Genomic DNA, 23,457 nt, shown 5'->3' on the forward strand with positions numbered 1-23,457 from the left:
TATTATTCAGTGCTTGCCCAGCCCATTTCTTTACTAAGCACAAAGGAAGCAACTTATACACATTTCTTGTGGATTTTCTTTTAATTTTTTTTATTTGACTGGTTAATTCTATATTCAAGTTTATTAATACATTATTGAACCACTCTTACAAGGACGTTAAACTTTCTATCTCATTGCCAAATTATTTTGAAAAATTGAATGCTGTAAAAAACAGAAACATAAGCAAAAATTCTAGCAATTTACAAAATTTTCTAAGAGTCAGAATTGTTGAAGAATCAGAGGACAAGCTCACCATAGAGGTAAGGAATCTAATGGAGCTGGTCCTCTGAGTGCATGGTAGGTACTCTGGCTAGCTGAAAGGGCAAGGTTCCCACACCAAAGGTTTGCTGATTACTATTTCTGAGCCTTCTAAAAAAATCTAAGCCAATGACACTATCTGCCCACTGAGTTTACCTGTTCACTCCAAAAGAGGAAGTTAGGCCCCACTCAGGTGTGAGTAACTTATTTACCCAGACGCTCAAAGACTTAAAAAAAAAAAAAAAAAAGAATCAAGGCAATTTTTTCTAAATTGGCTAGGAGAGGTACCAGGAAATTAAACATTAGCTCCCTTGCCTGCTCCTATCTACAGTAAATTGGCATGAGGGGCACAATAACTGTGGGCTGGGACCCCAAGGATTTGCTTACCAGGCCCAATGTCTAGGTTATGGTTCTCTCCTAAGCAGTATGGACAATTTCGTCTTGGTTGTGGGAAATAAGAAGTCAACTCAATTAATGGTGGCTCACTCCTATAATCCTAGCACTGAGGGGGGTGGATTGCCTGAGCTCTGGAGTTCAAGACCAGCCTGAGTAAGCAAGACCCTTTCTCTACTAAAACTAGAAAAACTAGCCAGGTGTTGTGGCAGCTGCCTGTAGTTCCAGGTACTCAGGATGCTGAGGCAAGAGGACCTCTTGAGCCCAAGAGTTTGAAGTTGCTGTGAGCTAGGATGCCATGGCACTCTACCAGGGCAACAGAAGAAGCCTTTGTCTCAATAAAATAATAATAATAAAAGAAAAAGAACTCAACTCAGTTGTCCAATTGTCTCAAAAGACAGAGATTTATTGGATTTTACAGGAAATGATATAATCAAGTGGGAATATAATGTATACACTGGGTCAATGCATTGTTTACCAACATCCAGATGGTAATCTGCCATCTTTGGTACTATTTTCCTGCCAGGTTTGTATAGCTACCCTGCATTAGAAATTGACCTGTGCTTACAGAAGAGCAATCTCAAATGTTGGCATATAGCACAATCATCTGGCAGGATGCCAAAACACAGATCACAGAACTCCAAACTCAGCATTCCTGATTCAGTATGTCTAGAGTAGAGTCCAAGATTTGTATTGCAAATACATGTGTGGTGATTCTCACATTGCTGGTCTGGACATCACACCTTGAGAATGGTGATATATCCAATCAATGATATTCTTCAACAATTTGAGTTTTCCAGGCACCTCTATTAGAAGCAGGACTCAAAAGATATATTCCCTGTCTTCAGGAAGGTTACCATCTGCAGACATTAATCAAAGGAGCATACAAATAAAAATATAATTACAAACTCTCAAGGGGTCTTGAGTCACTAGTTTCATATTGCTGTGATTTTGAAGACTCTATTATTGATTGGGCTTGGGGAAGAAATAAAATGAGAAAGGCCATGGTCAGCTGCTTAGCTAACTCGTCTTGTCAGCATCAAAGGAGACGTGGAGAAGGAAGACATAACATTATATGTCAGGGTGTGAAGGGGAAAGTATCCCGGATCTTAACTGGAAAACCCACTCTCCTTCTGTCTTTATGTGGGTCCCTTTGTGTACTGGGGTTACTGTTTCAGTAGCACAAAAGAGAAGGCATCTCAGTTCTCTTGGCACACAGAGGAGAGCCACCTTTCCTCCATCAGTGGGACAATTTTTGAATTAATGGAATGACAGTGAAATGATAGGAAAGATGGCAGTTTGGAACGTGAAAAGTTCTCCTTTGTTTTGAAACAGTAGACTGATCCACAAATCAAACTTTTGTTTTATGTCAAGTTGTTGAGCAACATAGGAAATTAATCAAGATGGATTCCTTGGAAGGTGATTGTTCCACGCTAGGTTTGACCTTAGTTCTGCCATCAATTATCTGTATACTTTTGTCAAGTCATTTAACCTTGCTGATCTTTGGTTTTCCCACGTGCAGACGAGGGCATCAGGCAGGCTAGAGCACTCACTGTTGCTCTAGTGCTGCATGAAACTACAATGGCTGAGGAGTTCTTTTGTATCCTAAAACCTTGGATGAAGAAGAGACTAAATTTTTAGGATGTTTAAGTAAACACAGTGCTCTTAGTTTGTAAGCTATAGTGTAAATTGGCTCTGCACACTAGTCCTGATTAGCAGCCAGAGAAAACATTAGTCCTGATTATATTAGATTACAGCAGTTACATGGGTTAACTTTTTTTGGCATGACGTGGCACTGTTTTTAAAAAGTTGAGGCGGTTAGTAGTCCTTCATGCCAATACCATTTAATTCTCTCCCCCACTGAATCATTTATACTTAGGTTAGTGATTCTATTGGGAGCAAAGAGCAAAACCAGCAGCTTTCTTATCACCATGAGAAATGAGTCTGGAGGGGTCATTTGGTGTCCTCTTCAGAAATAAGGTCTTTGATTAGGCACTTGGGTTTCTAAAGTGTGTGCTTCTGACAAAAAGAATGTGCTTGTCTGTGCTGAAAAAGAAGTTGCAGAGAATGACCCATCATCTGTTACGAATGCACTTGCAGTTGTTTTCCAGAAGTGCTCATGACTCCCAGCCCCACCAAGCCACCCACAGACATTTGCTTGCTCTCACATTTGTTTTGAGAATAATAACATTTTATAATGCTTTTGTTGGATTACATGTTACATGGAATTTGCATTGCCTCTTTGTGACTAATATTGAATAACTTTGTTTCGCTTAATTCATAAGTAAAAACCATAAGCAGTGCCCTGTGCTGAAATGTGTACTCTTTTGTTCAAGTGCCAACACAAAGTAATTACAGAACAATTCTGAGACACAAAACTAAGCTCTGGTTGGCCCTTCTGGGACTTCTCAGTAGACCCAGTGAGAAAATGGAGAGCAAGTTTAGGATAAAAATCTCAAGATGCAAAGGAGCTCAGGGATGGGATCGTCAGCACCTTTTCTGCCCACATAGGAAGGAAGATGAGAAAAAAGGAAAAATATATTTTTTCCAAATCTAAGTAAAGAAATGTATTAGTCTATGGAAAAACACTTTTGGAAGGTGCAGATTATCTGACATCAAGACTGGAAAATGGTGAATACTTCAAGTTAATGGAAATTCAATTAAAATTTGTTTTATAGAGCAGTCTAACTAGATGGCAGCACATAACAGCTTACTGTTTTGTTTAGTTTACAAAAAAAAAATTTTTTTTTGTATGTGTTTGTGTCTTAGAATCTAACCACAAAGCAGTAAGAAACTCAGACAGGGAGCCCTGTGAACTGTCTCCAAAGGACATGGCAGGTTTGGGAAACAGCACAACTTATCTAGATGTGATGAGTAAATCTGAGTATGTTATGTCATTTTTCTAAGAGATATTTGTATATTGTGGTTGAATGCACTCAGGGAGATAAATACATCAAAAATAATTGTGCAATTTATAATCAGAATTAAGTTGATTTGGAATTTCTTTAAAAACGTCTGCCAGAAGGAAAGAATCAATGGGAAAACAGCTACCAAAATAACAATAATGGAAATTATAACAATACTGTTAATAAGGGACTTGTCCTTCTGAATCAATTTGGAACACAAATATACAGGATTTTTGAAACAACAGCATTAAAGCTTATTAATAAAAATGGGTAGTTATGTGTTTCTCAGCTGTTTGAAAACTGTGCTGTTAAATAACACAAAATACTGTGGAGAGAAAGTTGGTTTCATATATGGTTAAAGCAATGCTTTAAATAAAACCACTGACGTGTTTATTTACACTTAAAAAAATTACAATATAGGAGATTCGGGTGCATAAAGAATTCTGAAAATGAGGTTTATCTTATAGGGGTACAAGTGAATCCTTCTAAGAGTAGAATGTGAACGTTTTAAAACAATAACTGAGAAAATGACATGAGGGCTGTGTTGAGCAGTTTGATGGAAGTATTTCGGATTGCATGTGAAAACCCCACACTGTACCCCAGAAGTGCATTAATGTACATAGTTACCATTCAATAAAAAAAAAAAAAAAAGAATTCTGAAAATGGAGAAGTTAAATTAAGGGATAAAACTTTTTTTCTTGTTTCCTATGAGCAAAGTGACTTGAAATAGTAGAAATAAAACTTTAAAAATACATAGTACATATGCTTGTGACCATCCCAGCTTTGTTACCAGTCAAATCTTATTGAATGAGATTTATTGCTTCTCTGAAGTGCTTTAGAAATTTCTCTGTACCCTGACATATTTTAAAATAAAGAATAATGACTGAATCAACTAGTATTAAGAAACTTGAGATTTTGAAGATAAGATACATCTTTTCTCATTCCCCAACATTCTGTCCACCAACCAGGGATTTTAACTATTCTGTAGTCCCAAATGTGGGGCAGTACAGTGGCAGTATCTTGGATTCATTTATTTGCAGGGAAAATGGACAGATCCTATAACATGTGATTCTTGACCAAGGCTGCCCATTAGAATCCACTGGGTATTTCTAAGTATCCGGGTATCCAGACTTCACCCAGACAAAGTTAATAAGAAGCTCTGCAGGTTGGACCCCAGGCATCGGACCCCAGGCATCGGTGCCTTTTAAACTGCCCCAGCTGATTCCAAGGTGCAGCCGGTGATAGGAACCCCTGCAGCAAAGGCTCAGGTCCTTAGCATAATCTTAACAAAACTAAAGGGGAAATGAATGAAGCATTCAGAGATGGGAGAAAACAGAAGTAAGCATTTATCTGAGAAACAAAAAAGTGGCATGAATTCAGAAGAGCTGTACACAAAACTGTTTATAAATTGCTAAGTGTTCATTATCTCGATGTTGTCACAGGGCAGGAATATGACCGTATTTTTCAAGTATGATTAAAGCTTCTAAGAAATGGGCTTCAAGGAGTAGCTGGAGTCCTTTGGAAAATCCTCATAGTTAGGTCCCTCTCCTGCCTCAGCCATAGTAATTTATCATTACAATTATTATACTTGCTGGCCTAAGGCAAACCCATAAATCAAAGTAAAGCATATTTGATTAAATTTTCATTGTGGTAAGGAGATTTCCCATAGAATCTTATCATTTTAGGGCTAACAGGGCATATCAAAATAATTTAGTCAAACCTCCTTATGTGTATAGATGGAAACTCCAAGGCCTGGAGAGATCTCTCCCAGCAGGCTGCAGAGATGTGGGAGGCAGAACCAGAAGCCAGGGCTCCCAACTTGGAATGCTCTTTCCTTCTGTGTAACCAACAGAGGAGACCAGAGCTGTCAGGGTGCCTGCCTGCTTAACAGCCTCCTTCCTAATTCACTTCCCCTTTGTCATGAGAAGAACTCTGAAGAGTGTGGGTCCTTCTATGAGGAGGACAGTGCAGAGGAGATTTGCAGTTGGGAGAACATTTAAAAGAACGTCTTTTATGTAACATTTAAAGAAGTTGGTTGCAACATTTAAAAACGCTAGTAGGTATGTTTGGGCATCGGACATGAGCAATGGAACGCCAGGCATTTGTAGGGGGTTGGTTTGTTTGTTTTGCTTTTTGAGGCTGGGTCCCACTCTGTGGCCTGGGCTAGAGCATAGCGGTGTCATCATAGCTCCCGGCAGCCTCCAACTCCTGGGCTTAAGCCATCTTTTTGCCTCAGCCTTCCAAGTAGCTGGGACTGTATATTATAGGCACATGCTGTCATACCTAGCTAATTTTAAAAAATTGATTTTTTGCTGGGGAGGTAAAAACAGGGCCTCACTAATGCCCAGGCTGATCTTAAACTCCTGGACTCAAGCAACTGCCTCAGCCTCCCCAAGTGCTAGAATTACAAGAGCGAGCCACCGTGCCTGGCCTTGCATTTGTTCTTAAGAGAGAAAAATATATGAAGAACATAAGTAAGGCTATGAATTTACTCATTAAGTATTGTATTTGTGGCAGAGGGTACCTTTGATACATTGATCATATTTTTATTTTTTTAGTATCTGTAGTCTTATAGATGTTGGGGGAAAAAATTTAATTCCTGTATTTAGGGACAATGGATAAAATGTTTTCCAAAAATGAGATGTTTCAGTGGAAATTCTTGCCTAATATGTCGCCACTTTGAAAATGATTAAAGAAAATGGAGTTTCCCCCAGTGGAGGCAGGTACTTTGACTTGTCAAATTTAAGTTGGACATTTTCTCTTCGTTTGGAACTGCCACAAAATGAGCCCTTTCATGTCCTCAATAATACCAAACCAATGCAATCCATCTGTTCTGCTAAATTATTTCTAGTTCCCTAACCAAAAGCACTGCTTTTTCATGCATTTTATCATGATTTTATGCCCTTTATTATATTTTACAAAAGGTTCTGATTCCTCCAGGGCCAATGAGAACTGATTAGGACACTGGCCTCAATCCAGGCTTTGAACACAGGAGGGGAAGAAATAGAACTGTTTCCTTTTTTCTCTGCTCCTTGGCAGAAAAAAAACCATGAATCTATACCGTGTGTGTGCTCTGTGTGTGGGTGGGTGTGGGTAAGCTGCGTTTTATCCTGTCATACTCTGACTTTGTAGATCACGTTCAGAGCATTCCTTCTATAATCAGGTCGCATTAATGGGCTTTATTTCAGAGAGACTATTTCATCAGGAAAGAACCATGGTGTGTTGTGAGACTCAATGATATGGTGATTTTAAATGACATTAGTCAAACTCACAACCTGAATATAGACTATTGGGGACTCCGAACTAAATACGGTGATAAGGTATCACCTTTCAATTTGACGAAAGCACCTATGGACATTAGCTCCATTTCTACTCTCAGGGAAGAAACTGAGGGCAGATCACAGAGAATGATAATGTAATGATGAGCACAGCCCCACATCACAGAGTCTCCTTTCTAAGAAGAGGGAAGCAGAGCTATAAACTTTCATTCCTAGGCCTACATGGGGAAGGTATTTAAGACCTGTATTTGGGTCCTGAGTGAGAAATCCTTAGATGCAACTCATCCCTTATTTTTATTGAGTGTTACAATAATGCTCAGAATTCTCAAAACTCTTTTTGGTCAGAGTATCATAGATGACTTTCCACAGACATGATCCAGACCCAGTATCTCTGAGAACGGAAATCACTATCTCCCTACGTTAAGATTATCAGAGAACTTTATCCCATTTTTTGACTTATTATGCTGTTGACCTTTGACTCAAGAGAACAACTTGAGAGAGAAACGAAGGGATAAAGGTTACACAGGAAATAGAAAATATGGGAAGGGATTAAATGACAATATCTATATTTAAAGCTAAACAAATAAATTACTGATGACGATACCAAAAAATAGAAACTATGGGAGCTCTCATTATGAGAGGAAAAGTTGAATGCGAGAAATTTGAGGGAGCTGATAAAGTGAAGCCAAACAGATCTCCACAAAATCCTACGTGGGAAGAAATAAAGAACGCTGTTGCTATTTCAGGAGTTTTAGTTTGGTCAAATTTCCATGGCAGTGTCTCTGTGAGGTGCAGATCTCCCCACAGGCTTTTCCCAGATCCTATCTGCAGGTAGAAGCCTTTCTTATGCTGAACTGGTTTTCACTGCTGTCTCTCTGTAGAAACACAGTGCACTGTGTTTACGGAGCTCGTTCTCTAGCAACCGAAGAAGCACAAGGTGATTGCCAAGAATGAGTCCTTCTTTCTATTTAGTGTAATTATTTTGAAAGAAATATTTGTTATAGTAATAAGAAGAGCCAATGTGAAAAACTTGCTTAGATTCAAAAGGAAGAAGGGGGAAAAGAAAAAAAAGGAGACATCCAAGTGACAAGTTTTTATGAATGGTGGCATGTTTTAATAATGTGGTTGGGGCCTAGAGGAGAAACCAGGAGGGACGGCGCTAAGAAGTAGTAAATGCTGGGTAGCCGGGCCAGATGCTCTGTCCTTCCTCTGGTTCACTGATCTTATCCCAGGGATGACTGAGATTCTCCAGGCGTCCTATGTGATTGACCAGCATTTGAGCAGCTGTCAATCATAGGGACTCTGGTTAGCAGCTTATTGTCCCCATGGGTTGGAGCATTCAGCTGGAACACTAGTGGAATTAAGGGGAAATAAGAAAGGGAGTTGGGACAAGCCTGGAGAGCACAGTATATAAATTTACATGACTAGTGTATGGAAATGTAAAGGTAAATTTATTATTAGTATTTAATATTATGCCAGAAGCAAAAAAATGAATGAATAAGCTTAGAACTGAAAAAAATCTTTTTTGTTTTTTTAGCAGTTTTTGGCCTGGGCTGGGTTTTGAACCTACCATCTCCGGCATATGGGGTTGGCATTCTACTCCTTTGAGCCACAGGTGCCACCCAGAAGAAAATCTTTATAGAAAAAGAGAAAGGGGGAAACATTGAAGTTTGAAGATCATAGTCAAAACATGGGTCTGTCTGTTAGTAGATCACTGACAACATTTTAAGATACTGGTATTTCATTGTATCGGCATAAATGATATTTCCTAAACCCGTAGAAATGGGAACGGGGAGCCCTGTCATTTCACGGTGTTCATTCTGCCAGAGGAGAGGATTGGTCGCCACAGTCTGTTTCCAGTGCCCTACTCAGTCCAATTTTAGATGACTCAAACTGTGGACTTACCACTGTTTATCTTGGGGGATTTTCCACCCGCTGAAGTCTCACAGTTAATGTGTTTCCTTTTAATGTTGATTTTGAACTTTCTCTTGCTCATTTTGTCTCTTGTCATTCTGCGTCTTCAATTGCTCTGGACTTCCATATACTTTTTCATATTTAATGTTTACCAGCAAGCTGCCTAGTTCAAAAAGATGTTTATTAATCAGAAAGATGAGTGACTGGAGGCCAATAAATTTGCCTTAGTCTCCAACATTAGGATTCTTATCCACCTTCTATAATAATATATATTTTTTTGAGACAGAGTCTCATTCTGCACCCTGGGCCGAGTGCTGTGGTGTCACAGCTCTCATCAGCCTCAAACTCGTGGGCTCAAGTGGTCTTCCTGCTCCAGCCTCCCAAGTAGCTGGGACTACAGGTGTTCACAACACCCAGCTAGATTTTTTTTTTTTTTTTGGTAGAGACAGGATTTCATTTCACTCTTGCTCAGGCTGGTCTCAAACTTCTGAGCTCAAGCAATCCACTGCTTCAGCCTCCCAGAGTGCTAGGGTTATAGCCATGAGCCACTGCACCCAACCTAGAATATTTTCTTGAAAGCATATCTTTACTTTTCTTGAAATGTAAATTGAGTTCCACAATGCTGAATGCTAGTGTCAAAAACAGGGCGTTTCAATCCTATGAAAAGAAAATCCCTTAAAATATTTGTTTGTTCTACACGTCCAGGCAGAGTGCAGCCGATTCCACTTTCATCCCTCCCTTCCCTGGAGTCTTCCCCTGCTTCTCACTCACTATGACCTGGTCATTTATTTTCAAAGTCCAGCACAGCTCTGCCTCCTGCCCAGTAAGTGCTGAGGAAATGTCTGTATATCAAAGCTTTCCCAGCCTGACTTCTTCAAAGATTCTGGCAGTGGCCACATTACCTTGAACTAGGGAGGTCGAATATGGGATTGTCCTGGTTCTGAGGGAGATAGAGTTACCTGAAGTGTCTAAGTCAACTGGTGGTTCCATGGTTAGAAGTATAAGAGATGGCATTCCCTGAACAGATTCTCCTTGAATTTCCCTGTAATTGTGTACCTAAATATTGCCTTACAACTGCCTTGTATTAGTATATGTTTAAGTGAAATGCTAATACTGTCTCTATCATTTTAGGAAGCACAGCATGGTCCAATAGTTAAGCTTGATTAACCTCATCATATACTGCCACGATGTTGAGATGGTTATTGGGCTCACAGATGTGAGGATTGAGAAATGTGACCAGGAAGAACACTTTACATATTGGCTAGTGGAGGTTTGGCTTAATGTTCATATTTGTCTATGGAGAAGGATTAATCTTTGTTAGACGGAGTAAAGCCCCCTCCCGTGTGTCTAGAGCAGTGGTTCTCAACCTTCCTAATGCTGTGACCCTTTAATACAGTTCCTCATGTTGTGATGACCCCCAACCATAAAATTGTTTTCATCACCACAACATGAGGAACTGTGTTAAAGGCTCGCAGCATTAGGAGGGTTGAGAACCACTGGGCTAGAGCATCTCCACTACCTCTGGTGAAACCGCAGGCTTTGTTTTTGTTTAATTTCCAGTCTGTCACAGTATTATAAAATACTTTCAAAATGAAATACTACAAAAGTGAAATAAAAATTGAAGACATACAGGATTGTAAAATAATATTAGATTCAAAAGTCATAAAAATACTGTCAAGTTGCCATAACATTTCTAACTATTTACTTGGAATATTTATGCCCAGCCTCACCACAAACTGTTGGTAAACAAATCCTGAATGGTCATCCGTCCCATAGAAGGCAGCTGAGGACCCCGGAGACTCACAGTACTGTGAGGTGCACACGAGAAGTGATGAGCGTAGTCATGATCATCAAATACATTAAACGTAGTAGTATTTACTTATGTCCTTTAGGAAAGAGCAAAAAATGTCTTCTAAATTCTTTGCGTAATTGTAAAATAAATTCGTAATAAATTTACGTCATAGTTAAATAGTAGCCCCTATTTGTGTTTAAACTGATACTTTGACAAAAGAATTAACTATTAATTTCTTTGTTACAGGTTTTTGGGTTTTTTTTAATGACAAAGAAGAATAAGCCTTTTGTCAATTGCCCCTTTAGGTATCAGCAATCCATTGGATCTGAACCTTGCACACAACTCATTTTTCAAATATTACTGTGGTACTTTACTAAAGCAAATCAATGTCACATTCCTGCGTGATGAAACTCAGCTCATAATTAATCATTGTAAATGTGTCTCGGGGTCTCATTTTCTTCTAAATGTTGTCAGTGGAGAACTGTAGGCTTCTGCTGTTTTCTTTCAGCGAATTCAAGGTCGAAAAGCCAGCCTGGAGGAAATACAGCTTGTTCATTCTGAACATCACTCACTGTTGTATGGCACCAACCCCCTGGACGGACAGAAGCTGGACCCCAGGATACTCCTAGGTCTGTACCGCCTTCCATTCCTCTGAGAACAGCACATTCCAGCACTATCATTAGTCAATGCTGGTGTCAGTTGAAAATACTTGGCAAGCAGTGTGACAAAAAATCAGTTTTTCCAACAGCGTTGCTCTGTGGAACGAGTCGTTTACAATAGACGCCAACGTAGATCAAGGAAATCCTGCCTTAGAAAATGACACTATGTTCCCTGAGGTTTACTTTAAGATTTACCTTTATTTGAAATGCATTTCTAAATGCGTTTTGCATATAAGAATAAATATATGGCTGAGCTCGATTCCTTGTGTTTTTAAACTAAAAGAAGAAAATATTTTCACATTTTTAATGCAAATTTACCTTCACCTTTCTTGTCTGTTTCGTCTCTCAGTTCTTTCTTTTATAAACTTAGCAGACAAAGGGAATATTACAACTTATTTTAAGTGAAAATTCCTTATTACTATGCCCAGCATAGTTGGATTTAATTTATAGTAGGATTTAATTTAAAATCTTAAAATAGTCTTTTCAATATATGCTTTACCAGTGGCATTAACTAGTATAGTAAATGGCAGAAATCAAAAACTAATAAACATCAATTTTTATTAATGTAGGATTTTTAAAAATTTTTATCAGTGGAGTTTGAAATAAACATATGTTGAAAAGCTTCCTATAAAATTTACATGAGTGATAGAAACAGCAGATTTTTAGAAACATCAGTGCTAAAACCTTTTAGCTGAAGCAATTATTTTCTTTTACTAATGATCATGTATAGTCAAGTAACAATACATAGCATTCCATTGGTGCCAACAATAGAATTTTTTTTCAAATCAGTCTATCACATCAGTTCCAAATTATTGGACCTTTTCACCAAATTCAGCGTAATCTCAAAATGGTTTTATGTTAACTAGTCCTAAAAAATTCCAAAGAAAATGTATGACATGTAGTAGATAAGTATCTTGAAAAATAATTACATAGGGAATTAATTAGGATCCATTGACAGTTTCAATCTGCTTTTTTAATACGAGTGGCAGGCGTCCCTAAATTTATAGAGTACAGGCATGTGGGTGAGTGTGTGTGAACCTGCACGCATGTGTAACAGGGCAGGAAGGGGGACACAAGACTACTCAATTTTTAGAAGGCATCTTTCTGAGATTTAGTGATGAAAAGCAGTTTATATAGTACATGTGGTAGAATTAAAGTACTGTAGTGATAAAAATGCAGAGAGATTAGTCTAAACATACTCTGTATGTTTTTTCACTTCTGTCTGTTAAAGGAACCAGTTTCTGTGCATGCAGATACTTCACATGAAGTATTTATTTTTGTGGTGGATACTGTGCAAGAAACATTCTTACTTTAACATGAATTAATAATCCTACCCGAATAACTACAAAGATGAAGTAAATCAGACATTTTAATGTTTTGGGTTTTTTTTTTTTTCAAGATACTCAAACATTTAAATATAGGAGCTGTGATTGTTTTTTAGTTTAGTTGAGAGCAAACAAGTAGAAAATCTTCCCTATTTTTAAAAAAACTAAAATACCAAAGTGTAAATCAAACTAGGCAATATTAAGTCTAAACCTTCATACTTTACTGGAATAGACTGGGATTAGTCAAATTGTGAATATCAACATAAATTGCCCATTTATCTCTAGTTTTAAATTTAATATTCCTCCAATTGATGACTTTAAAGTGAGTGTTCCATACACATCTGGAGTCTCACAGGCAACTCTCAGGGGTCAGTTCTGTAATCTCAATATTGAATGAGGGTAAACAGGGGTGTTGCATCGGGTCAGGCTTTGAGGCCGTACACTCACTTCAACTTGGATGACCCGTCCAAACTATGCCAATTCCTCTTGTGTATCCAGAAAGTTAGCTGTTTTCTTCAATCCCAGTCCCAAGGGAGTAATCTCATTCTTTCAAATGGTTAATTTTTCATACCTTCTCTCTTTGTGAAATTTGGATTCTTGTGGCTTTACTTACTTCTATCAGTCCTGGCTACAGCTGCCATGTGTGAATGTGTAGAAATTTATAATTATCAGATATTTTCTCTCTTTATTCATTCCCATACATCTCATTTCCTCCCACAATTCTTCCCAACACAGACATGGGTGTCTTTTCTGAGTTAAATCGATGCTGCTACTCTTCTTATTAGTTACGTTCTAGAGTTAAGAGGAAGGGTTTGCATAAAGGAGCAGTGTGACCAGACTGACCAGTCTTTGTGTCCTCAAAGACATCTACAGATTATAAAATAATTAGATTTAAGAATGGGCATCATTTATCTCTTTAAATACTCTAGACCCTGTAAGGTGACACTTTAAAAACACTCTCTCCAATTATTTCTGGTACGAGGTTTTCCTTAGCATTAATATTCCTGTCGTTATTATTACTAGTTTCCATATTCTTATAGCTGGCCAGATTTCAGTCCACTGATGAGGCAGTATAATATAATTAAAAAGTAAATCCAGTCAATTCAGTGAGAAAAGTTTATTGCATACTGCTAAATTTAAATTCATTTGCCTTTTTTGTATTGTGTAGAAAATTTTTCTAAGCAGGATATCTTTGTATTCCTAATTCTCTTAGTGTTTAATATTTTTTGATTACTTTAAAAATTATTTTTATTATACTATAATAGTATATTTATCCCTTTTAATTGGCTATGAATAAACAGTTCAGACATTAAAATATATTTAAGGTTCTACGCTATATATGTATATTTTAATTTAATTTAATTTAATTTAATTTATTTATTTTTTTAGAGACAGAGTCTCACATTATTGCCCTTGGTAGAGTGCTGTAGAGTCACAGCTCACAGCAACCTCCAACTCCTGGGCTCAAGCAAGTCTCCTGCCTCCGCCTCCCAGTAAACAAAATAATTACCAAAAGTTCCATAAAATATCAGTTCCAAGAGATAACTGCAATTAGGATTTTGTCATATATTTTCAAAGGTTTAAAAATGTATATTGATATGATATAGGGCCCCAAATGGGATTGTTCTTTCTCAATAATGTCTTAGTAATGCTTTCTTAACAATTCTTTCCTAAAAGTGTCTTGTTCATAAAACTGTAGATGTTGGAGAGGTTTTTGATGTACTTGGACTTAGCTGTATCTTTTAGTAGGTGTAGCTACTTACAGCTAAGTATACTTAGCTATGTCTGAAATAGAAATTAAGAATAAGTCTATATTGGGTGGCACCTGTGGCTCAAGGAGTAGGGGACCGGCCCCATATACTGGAGGTAGCAGGTTCAAACCCAGCCCTAGCCAAAAACTACAAAAAAAAAAAAGTCTATACATTTGAGAAGATATTTTGGCTTGGCGCCTATGGTTCAAGCGACTAAGGCGCCAGCCACATACATCTAAGGTAGCGGGTTCGAATGCAGCCCGGGCCCGCCAAACAACAATGATGGCTGCAACCAAAAAATAGCTGGGCGTTATGGTGGGCGCCTGTGGTCCCAGCTACTTGGGAGGCTGAGGCAGGAGACTCGCTTGAGTCCAGGAGTTGGAGGTTGCTGAGAGCAGTGAAGCCACGGCACTCTACCCAGGGGGACAGCTTGAGGCTCTGTCTCAAAAAAAAAAAAAAAAAAGAGAAGATATTTTAATATTGGAAATATTAAAAAATGACAGGGCATGACGTCATAAATGTTGTGGCTCAAAATATCCCACTGGAGGAACATATTTAGTGAATAGGTGAGTTACTGTCCATAAGTCATAAATTTTAAAAATTATAATAGTATATAGTACAGATGTGTAGGACAATTTTTTAAAGTGTCATGAATCAAATCTCAGGGGCATGTGTTTATTCCTGGGGAGAAATAAACTCAACATGTGAGAATATTTGTATGTGGTATTGGTCTGCTTTGAGTTCTTACCTATGTATACACGTAGACAGAATCATGGTATTCTGAAAATTACCTCTATAGAATAATTGGTCTAAAATGTTATGAATTTCCTTGACTCAAGTGATAAATACCATCTGATATAATATTATGTGTTAATAAACACCAAAACTTTTTAAAAACTATATTTTTATTCCCAATTCATATGTTTTTTTCCTGTCTTCTTACTATTAGGTGGTGACTCTCAAAAGTTTTTTTCCTCATTACCTTGTGGGGGACTTGGGGTAAGTATGAGTTGTTTACTTCTTTAAAATAACAGAAACTTATTTTAAAACTTCTTTGATCTAGCTGTTCAGCTATGTCAGGTCTGTTTCTCCGTCAGGGTTGTACTAGACTCCAGAACAGACTGTATAATTTGCAGGGCCTTAGCAAATGGAAACGCAGAGCCCCTTGTTATTGTTAAGAATTTGGAGCTGGAGGAGATTTAGAGTTAAACCAGGAGCAAGACCTTTGTAACTACGTTCTTGTGTGACTGCTCAGGTCAGACTCTCACAAAGCCAGCTTGGCTAGACTTTTGTATAGCTGAAGAAAAGGCAACACGAGAGGGTTTAACACAGTTCTGTAGCAGAATTCAGTTTTCAATAGAATCACTCTGAGTACACATGTACATTATATTCCTGGTGAAAATGGCATAAACTTGACAAAACTTTGCTTTGCATCATGGGGCATTTTGTTTGTGAATCCCCTAGGGCCATCTTTGTTTTCAATAATTAATGCAACCTTTTGACCCACAACATTCATACCACGTTCCAAGAACAAATTTGTTGGAATCCAGCAAAATATGAAGAAAAATGCCTACATTTTTGTAGATGATTAGAACATAGTCTATAACCTGCATCTATTTCAATTTAACCCTTACCAGCCACCCTACAGAACTAACTGGTAAGTTTAGTTAGGACGGCATAATTTTAAGTGAAGTTTCTAAGGACTAAAATACTTAAGTCAATTAGGATTCCCAGATATGGATGAAACAGAACAAGTTATGTGCATATGACGTTTTACACAATTTTTTGCTATAACTTATGCAGAGAAATCCCTGTATGTATAGGTATGTATTTTCAGTTCATTCTATTATTACAGGGATGCCTGATTTTGTGAGGGGTATCTTTTGGTTCCTTTACCTGTGATTCTGCCCCCTCTGTAAATACAATGGTAACTACAACCATTTGTATCTCTTCGAGCTTCCCATTTACCAGCGTTCAGAACAACCTTGTAAAATAGTCGTTATCGCTACACCATTTCTGAAGGCTCAGAGAAGTGATTTTCTTGAAGTCAATATAGTAAAAGGGACAAAGCTGAACGTGGGGTTAATGTCCACAATCACGTGAAAGAGTTCCAAGAGCGCGGCGCCATCCACGCTTGCATCCTTGACAAACCGGCTGCAGCCTCCTCTCACACCGCCAGAGCCCAGCAGTGCCAGTGTGGTTGATGTGATGTGGCCCTCTTTGTCGCAACTCACCAATCACTTGTGCTTTTTGTCTTGTTCACAGGATAGTCATCACCCCAACCTTAATGCTTACCGATTTTTTAGCAAATCTCCTGTGCAGCCAGAGCAGCTTGCAAAACCATCCTAGAAAGCAGAGAACATGGTTACTTTTAAAACAGGTTTAATTGGCTTCGGTGCTTATTTTCTAACATCCCAAGTGGCTATTTTATGAGACTAGCAGTTTACCTGCAAATTAGGCAAAGAATGAAACAAAGCAAATGACTACTTAATGGGAGCAGTGATGGAGAGGACATCAAAGCTAGTTTAAGTGTGGTGGTCATTCAGCCCCACTCATTTACAAGTACAGGTGGTCCCCAACTTACGATGTTTGACTTAATTTTTACCCCTTAATGATGGTATAAAAGTGATACACATTCAGTAAAAATCATACTTCAGGTACCTATACAACCATTCTGGTTTTTTTTTTCATTTTCAGAGCAATATTTAATAAATTACATGGAGTATTCAACACTTATTAAACATAGGTTTTGGGTTACATGGCTTTGCCGAACTGTAGCCTAATGTAAATGTTCTGAGAAGTTTAAGGCAGACTTAGCAAAGCTACGATGTTCAATAGGTTAGATGTCTTAAATGCATTTTCAACTTACGATATTTTCAATTTACAATGGGCTTATCGGACATGACTCCACTGTAAGTCGAGGAGCCTCCATTCATTTAATTCATGACTCAGAGCCAAACTGAGAACAGCTGCCTAGGACTCATCTCCAAATCTGACCTGGGATGTGCCTCTAAATCACATCCCTTGAACATAAAGTATCTGTCCTCAAATCTTCTAAACCTATACTAAAGTAACTTCTGATTCTTCACCAGAGATATTTTAGTAAACTCGTAAAAATGACCATTGAATGAATGTTTACTGCTGCTTCTGGCCTGTATGTCCAATATAAAGCTCACTGCAGGTCATAAAATAAGTCCTTAGTGTTTCCAGATACTGACCAGACTGGGATGGGGGCAGTGGTGGTAGTGGGTAAGCCTATTGTGGGCAGGCAGAGTGGGAGGAGGAGACGTGGATGAGTTTGACTTCATCAGAGCTGGAGAAGGCTGGAGAGAGGCTCTGTGTCGATGGCCTGTGTGTCTTCTGGAGGTGCTATGTAGGTCCAGGTGCTTGTGGACTTGCTGAGGCTCTGAGAACTCATTTGACTCAATGTTTTTCTTTCTTTCTTTTTTTTTTTTTTTGACCAGGGCTTGAGCCTGCCACCTTCAGCATATGGGGCTAGAGCCCTACTCCTTTGAGCCACAGGCGCTGCCCTTCTTTTTGTTTTCAATTAAATGTGTTAAATTGTTTTCTCAGCCATTTGAGAGCCATATTGTCCCTTCACATCTTTGATTTTGATACAAGTCCTAGGAGAAAATGTGGGTTCTCTAGATTTGAACAAGCTTAAGTTTTCACTTCCAAGACAATCCCAAGAATATTAACTATATAAAGACACCAAGTCTGAACTTAGAGTAGCCCATCTTGCCAACAAGTGGGTCCCCAGAGAGCTTAACAAGTACTGAAATGGCTTTTGCCTTACACACAGTTACAGCTTAGATGATGTAAGGTGGACCCATTGGTTTCAATTCTAAAACACTCAGTGACCCCCCAGTTGTTAAACTCCAGTTCCTTCTAGTTTGTAACTTCATTCTACCTGGTTTTAATATATTGTTACTTAATGTCGATGGATAAATTGGCTTTTGAGGAGACTACTTGGGGGATTATGGAAAAAAAATCTCTAATTCTTATTAATTTCCCACCTGAAATTGTAATGTTGGGTCAAGCAGCTCAAGGGTGAATGGTATTTAAGGCGCTTTAAAATGTGCTCTCCAGAATTGCATTTTGAGTGAAAAATCTCAAGGTTTCCAAAGACCTTGGTGTTTGCTTCTCATTTTGGTTAGTTACTATGGCCTGACTCATTTCTGATGACTCTGTGATTGCATTCCAAGAAAATGCACCAGTTGAAATGAACATTTGAACAAATCTGAGGACTTGCTCATTGCATAGTGAAAAAGATAATTGAGGAACTCTGCAAAGACAGCTAGTGCAGGACCACTTTAGTTTTTACTCCTCCGGGTATATCACTAAAAATAGTGATCATTTTCCTGGCCATCTGACCTGCTGCCGTGTGAAGAAATCTTGAAGTCATTTCTCAGCCTTATTTTCCCCTCTTCACTTGATAGGCCACAAAAAAACCCACAAAAGCAAGGACGAGCGGGCTTTTATGATAATGTCGTCATCAGCTCCCAGCTTCAAACACTTCTGCGGCTTTTGAGTTGTCATTTATAACTTGGAACTGAATCGACCCATAATTCCCCTGATACACTTAGAGAAATTGATAACAGACTCTGCGCTTCTTTTATGGCTCGGAGGAGGCAACTCCAATCACATCACTATTGGCAGGCAATATTATTTTCTGACATGGTTGTAAAAGTATAAAGGGCCTTATGGCATTTGTTTAGATGAGGAATGGGCTCTCAAGCTGTGCTGGGGTTTACGGGACCAGATCAGTGAGAAGCAAAGGGAATATGATGTTTGCAAACAGGATATGATTTTATATAAGTTTGAGTTTCATGCTCTGTTCCCTGGGGGAAGCCCTGCAGACAGCAGAGAATTCCACTTTTATCCTACAACAGACAAGCTCCCAGTGCCAAAAGGCAAAAAATTAAAGGTGGTCAACGAACAGTGTCAGACCCTTGATGGGAAGAGGAGAAGCCGTGGTGGAAGCTCATTCCTGGGGAGGGGTGAGCAATTGCAGAGCCGGGGCAGATTATGGGTTCACCTAACTGGCCGAAGATATTCCAAACATGAGGCTCTAGGAGGTTGAACCAGGGCACCTTCTCTAGCAGCAATTCAGTCTGTGAACTCAATGCCAGCCTTTCTTTACGACCTTTTACTCTGTCCGTATTTTACTTGATTACACTTAGATCAGACATCAGGAATGTTGTTTCTCTGATTTGGGAAAAGGGAGATAGGGAAAGGGTTAGGCAATTGTGAAGGGATGTAATTTAAGGCCCACGTCAATTGTTCTGAGGCTTTCTGCAGGCCTTTTCTCAGTTGTATCCTAACCATACTTACCATGCAGGAGGCAGGTTTAGAGAAATGTCTTTGTGTGTGTGTGTGTGTGTGTGTGTGTGTGTGTGTGTATGTGAGAGAGAGAGAGAGAGAGACATACAGAGAGAGTCTCTGTCCTGAATAGAGTGCCATGGCATCACCTCAAAATCTTGGGCTCAAGCTATCCTCTTGCCTCAGCCTCCCAAGTAGCTGGGACTAAAGGCACTTGCCACACCACACCACTGGGCTGTTTTTAGAGGCCAGGTCTTGCTCTTGCTCAGGTTGGTTTCAAACTCTTGAGCTTAACTGATCCACCGGCCTCCCAGAATGCTAGGATTACAGGCATGAGCCACCACACCTGTCCCTAGATGAAAATTCCTAAATTTTATTTCATTCTGTCAGAATTAAAATGTGAGCTTTCCCTTTTGTTCTATAAACTTACTGTATGTGTGTATATATACACACACAACAAATATTATTTATGTATGCTCACATATAGTATACAGAGGGTGCCAAAGTGTAATGCATTTTAAGAAAAGAAAAATCTGTATTAAATTGTAATGCTCAAGATATACCAACAACATATGTTATTTTGTATATTGTATCTTATATATTTTACCATTGTGGAAGTCAAACGTGACTCTATACAATGTTTCCCTTTCTTAAACTGTGTATACATTTTTTTGAAACTCTCTGTATATTGGGGAGAAAATTCCATCATCTGCACCACATTTCTACCTTCATGTTTTTTCTTCTCATTATTACACCACATTGGTCTTTCACGTTTTTTCTTCCCACTACCAGTAGCACTCCCAGTGGCAAAGGGCTGCTCTAATATTTCCCTTCCTTTGGAATGCCGTGGGACAACTTTTATTTTATGAATGAACCTGTGGATATACAGTTACATTCAATGGGACACAAAGGTTTGGTTAACGATGTATTTTACCGCTGTGATTTAGGGTGATCTCTTTGAAACCACACCAATATTTTAGAAAGCATAATATATGCCATCAGATTGATACCGGACTTTCAGGGACTTTCAGGTTCTTGGTCTCGGTGATTTGAAGAATAAATCCGCAGACGACAGATCAGTGGCAAGACAGAATTTAGTTACAGAAAAGAATACAAAAACACTAAAGTTCCTGGTAGGGAGAGAAAACCCTAGTCAGGAGAGAAAAACTTTCTCCGTTTTTCTTTCTCCGTCTCTCTCAGTTTAGCGGTATATATAGGTGCATGGGTTGAGGTCAGGAAATGAATAGATGCAGTTCTGTCCTCTGGGGGAAGGTGAATGAATGGATTAATGAATGGACATAGTTCCGTCCGCTGGGGGAAGGTGAATGAACGTATTAAGGAATGGACACGGTCCATTCACGGAATTGAGGCCTAGGAAACTGACATGAAATTAACCTGGGCATAAGAAATGGATCCGTTTTTAGTCGTAAATGTAAAGGGAAGGAGACACCAAGGTGCCCGTGTCTCCCCAGCAGTTGTCCTGTCCTATTGGCTACTGGAGCCTCCGGTGGGGGAGGGAGGCTCCCCGCCCCCCTTTCCTATTCTCCAGCCGGCTGGTTCCACTGCCCCCGCACCAACACCGCAAAGGTGGAGGCGGCGGGTCCTCCCGCCCGGCTCGGCTGAGCCGGCTGTGACGCCTCCTGTTCTGTATCAAGATGAGGAGTGTAGGGCAGGAAAAGTAAGATAAGGCTTGTTGCGGGTCACCAGGCCAGGTGTAGAATGCAAAGATGTGACAAGATCGGTGCTGTGAATTGCTTAGGGCCTATCACTGGGGCCAGTTCGTGCCACGCTCGCAAACACAGAGGAAGCTTTCAAAACAGAAAATAAAGAAAAGGAGTGTGGGGTTTACACAGTCAGGAGCTAGTTGGTAACAAATGTGTCTGTGTGAGTTGTGTGTTGAGGGGGCTGGTATGAGTGAGGGCAGGGCCAGGCATTGACTATTTAGGCTAAGCTGACATGCCCTGTTTTTGACAATTGTACCAACCTGTTGCCAACAGAACATTTTTTTTCCTTCCCTCTAAAAAGAAGAGAAAAAAATACCTAATGTTTGTGCCCAAACATTGGATGATCCTGGGGTTTTACTATTGACTGAGGAGCCTCTGTCTTTCTGTGTCATTCCCGCCCCATACCCTGGGCAGGCGCAGTGCCTGTTGTTATGTGGGCGGACGAGGAGGGGGTGCGTCTGCACGCACCTGCGGTGAGCGGGATGCCGTTCATTTCCCCGGTTAACGTTCAGCGGGCTGGCGGTCAGTTCTTCATTTCCCCTACTGCTGCTGTCAAAGATGCATCATGGTTCTCTCCACTTCAGCAAAATAAGAGGATCCACCTCGATTTGGAATCTCTCTTTTCCCCATCTCTCCTTCCTACGTGAATTTGGATTTTCATTAGTTTTGAAGTTGATGCAAATGATACCAGCAGGAGCATCCCACAGCTCTTGGAAAAAGTAAAATTGATAAGCTGCCTTCATGAAACAGAGAATTTTGTTTTAAGCTGTGGATTCCACAACCAAGTATGTTGCTTCAGACTCAGAAAATTTAGTATAAAATATTATACAAGTCAAGGAATTCCTTCTAAAGGATAAAGGAGGTTTCCAGTATTGTATAGATTATGTTAATTGGGTATTCTTGATAATAATTACAGAGATATAGACAACACTTCCTACAGAGATACATACATATATGTGTATATATATATATATTACTCTGTGTTTACTGCAATATGTGAAATTTTATAGAAATAGCAACCATCTGATGTCCATTGCAGGAAAGAGGAAAATTAGAAATGAAACTCTTAACTTCCTCTTAATTCAGTTGTAGCATCTCATCTGCCATTAAATCTTTTCAACTGTTTAGATATCATGGCTAAGCACAACAAGATGCATTTTAAAATAATAATAATTTATTTAATTATTTAAAGAAAACAAATATTTCAAAATTTTTAAACTTTGTTGTCAAAATGAATTGGCTGAAAAATAACTTCATCAAAGTTTTACACTTAAAAAAAAATTCTTGAAATCAGAACACCTATTTATAAAAATAGAGAGAGCCGGGCGGTGGCTCATGCCTGCATTCCTAGCACTCTGGGAGGCCGAGACGGGTAGATCACTTGAGCTCACAAGTTTGAGACCAACTTAAGCAACAGTGAGATCTAGTCTCTATAAAAATGCAAAACTGCGGGGTGGCACCTGTGGCTCAAAGGAGTGGGACGCTGGCTCCATATGCTGGAGGTGGTGGGTTCAAACCCAGCCCCAGCCAAAAACTGCAAAAAACAAACAAAAAAAAAATGCAAAACTGCAAGCGGATCACTTGAGCCCAAGAGTTTGAGGTTGCTGTGAGCTATGACAACATGGCACTCTACCAAGGGTGACAAAGTGAGACTCTGTTAAAAAAATATACATATATATTATACATACACACATATATATATATTCTTATATATATAAGTAACTATGCTAACCGACCAAACTAATGTCAATGGAGGGAGGAAGAAAACGTATCAATTCCTGGATTTTCTTTTTCCATATTTTTTTCTCTTCTATAATATCTTTCTCTGTTTACCCATGTGCCTTGTTTATAAAATATTAAGACAAGAAGAAATTGAGACTTAGATTTTGTGGTTGCTGAAGGTAAATGGATTTGATAACTTTAAGCCTCTATATAATTGAAGATATATGGCTCTAAGAAATAAAAATTGAGAAATTAAAACATACTTCACTAAATTTGAATATATGATCATCTACTAATTGACACTACAGACTGTCAAGGTGATAGAAGGTTTTAAGTCAAATAAAAATTTAGAGTGGGCAAAGGAAATGACACTG

At 38.9% G+C, this 23,457-nt stretch overlaps 1 protein-coding gene across 2 annotated transcripts in view; it reads left to right on the forward strand.

Moving 5' to 3' along the window:
* HDAC9 (histone deacetylase 9) overlaps positions 1 to 23,457 on the forward strand; it is a 906,973-nt gene that overhangs the window by 662,716 nt on the left and 220,800 nt on the right. For both annotated transcript variants that reach the window (XM_012804388.2, XM_003788483.2), the window contains exons 15-16: positions 11,089 to 11,209; positions 15,265 to 15,314. In XM_012804388.2, the coding sequence (XP_012659842.1) occupies positions 11,089 to 11,209; positions 15,265 to 15,314 (171 nt within the window). The remainder of the gene's footprint in view (positions 1 to 11,088; positions 11,210 to 15,264; positions 15,315 to 23,457) is intronic.

The sequence above is a fragment of the Otolemur garnettii genome, unplaced genomic scaffold (assembly GCF_000181295.1).
Source record: "Otolemur garnettii isolate 467f Iridium unplaced genomic scaffold, OtoGar3 scaffold00028, whole genome shotgun sequence".
In the NCBI taxonomy this organism is placed as follows: Eukaryota; Metazoa; Chordata; class Mammalia; order Primates; family Galagidae; genus Otolemur; species Otolemur garnettii.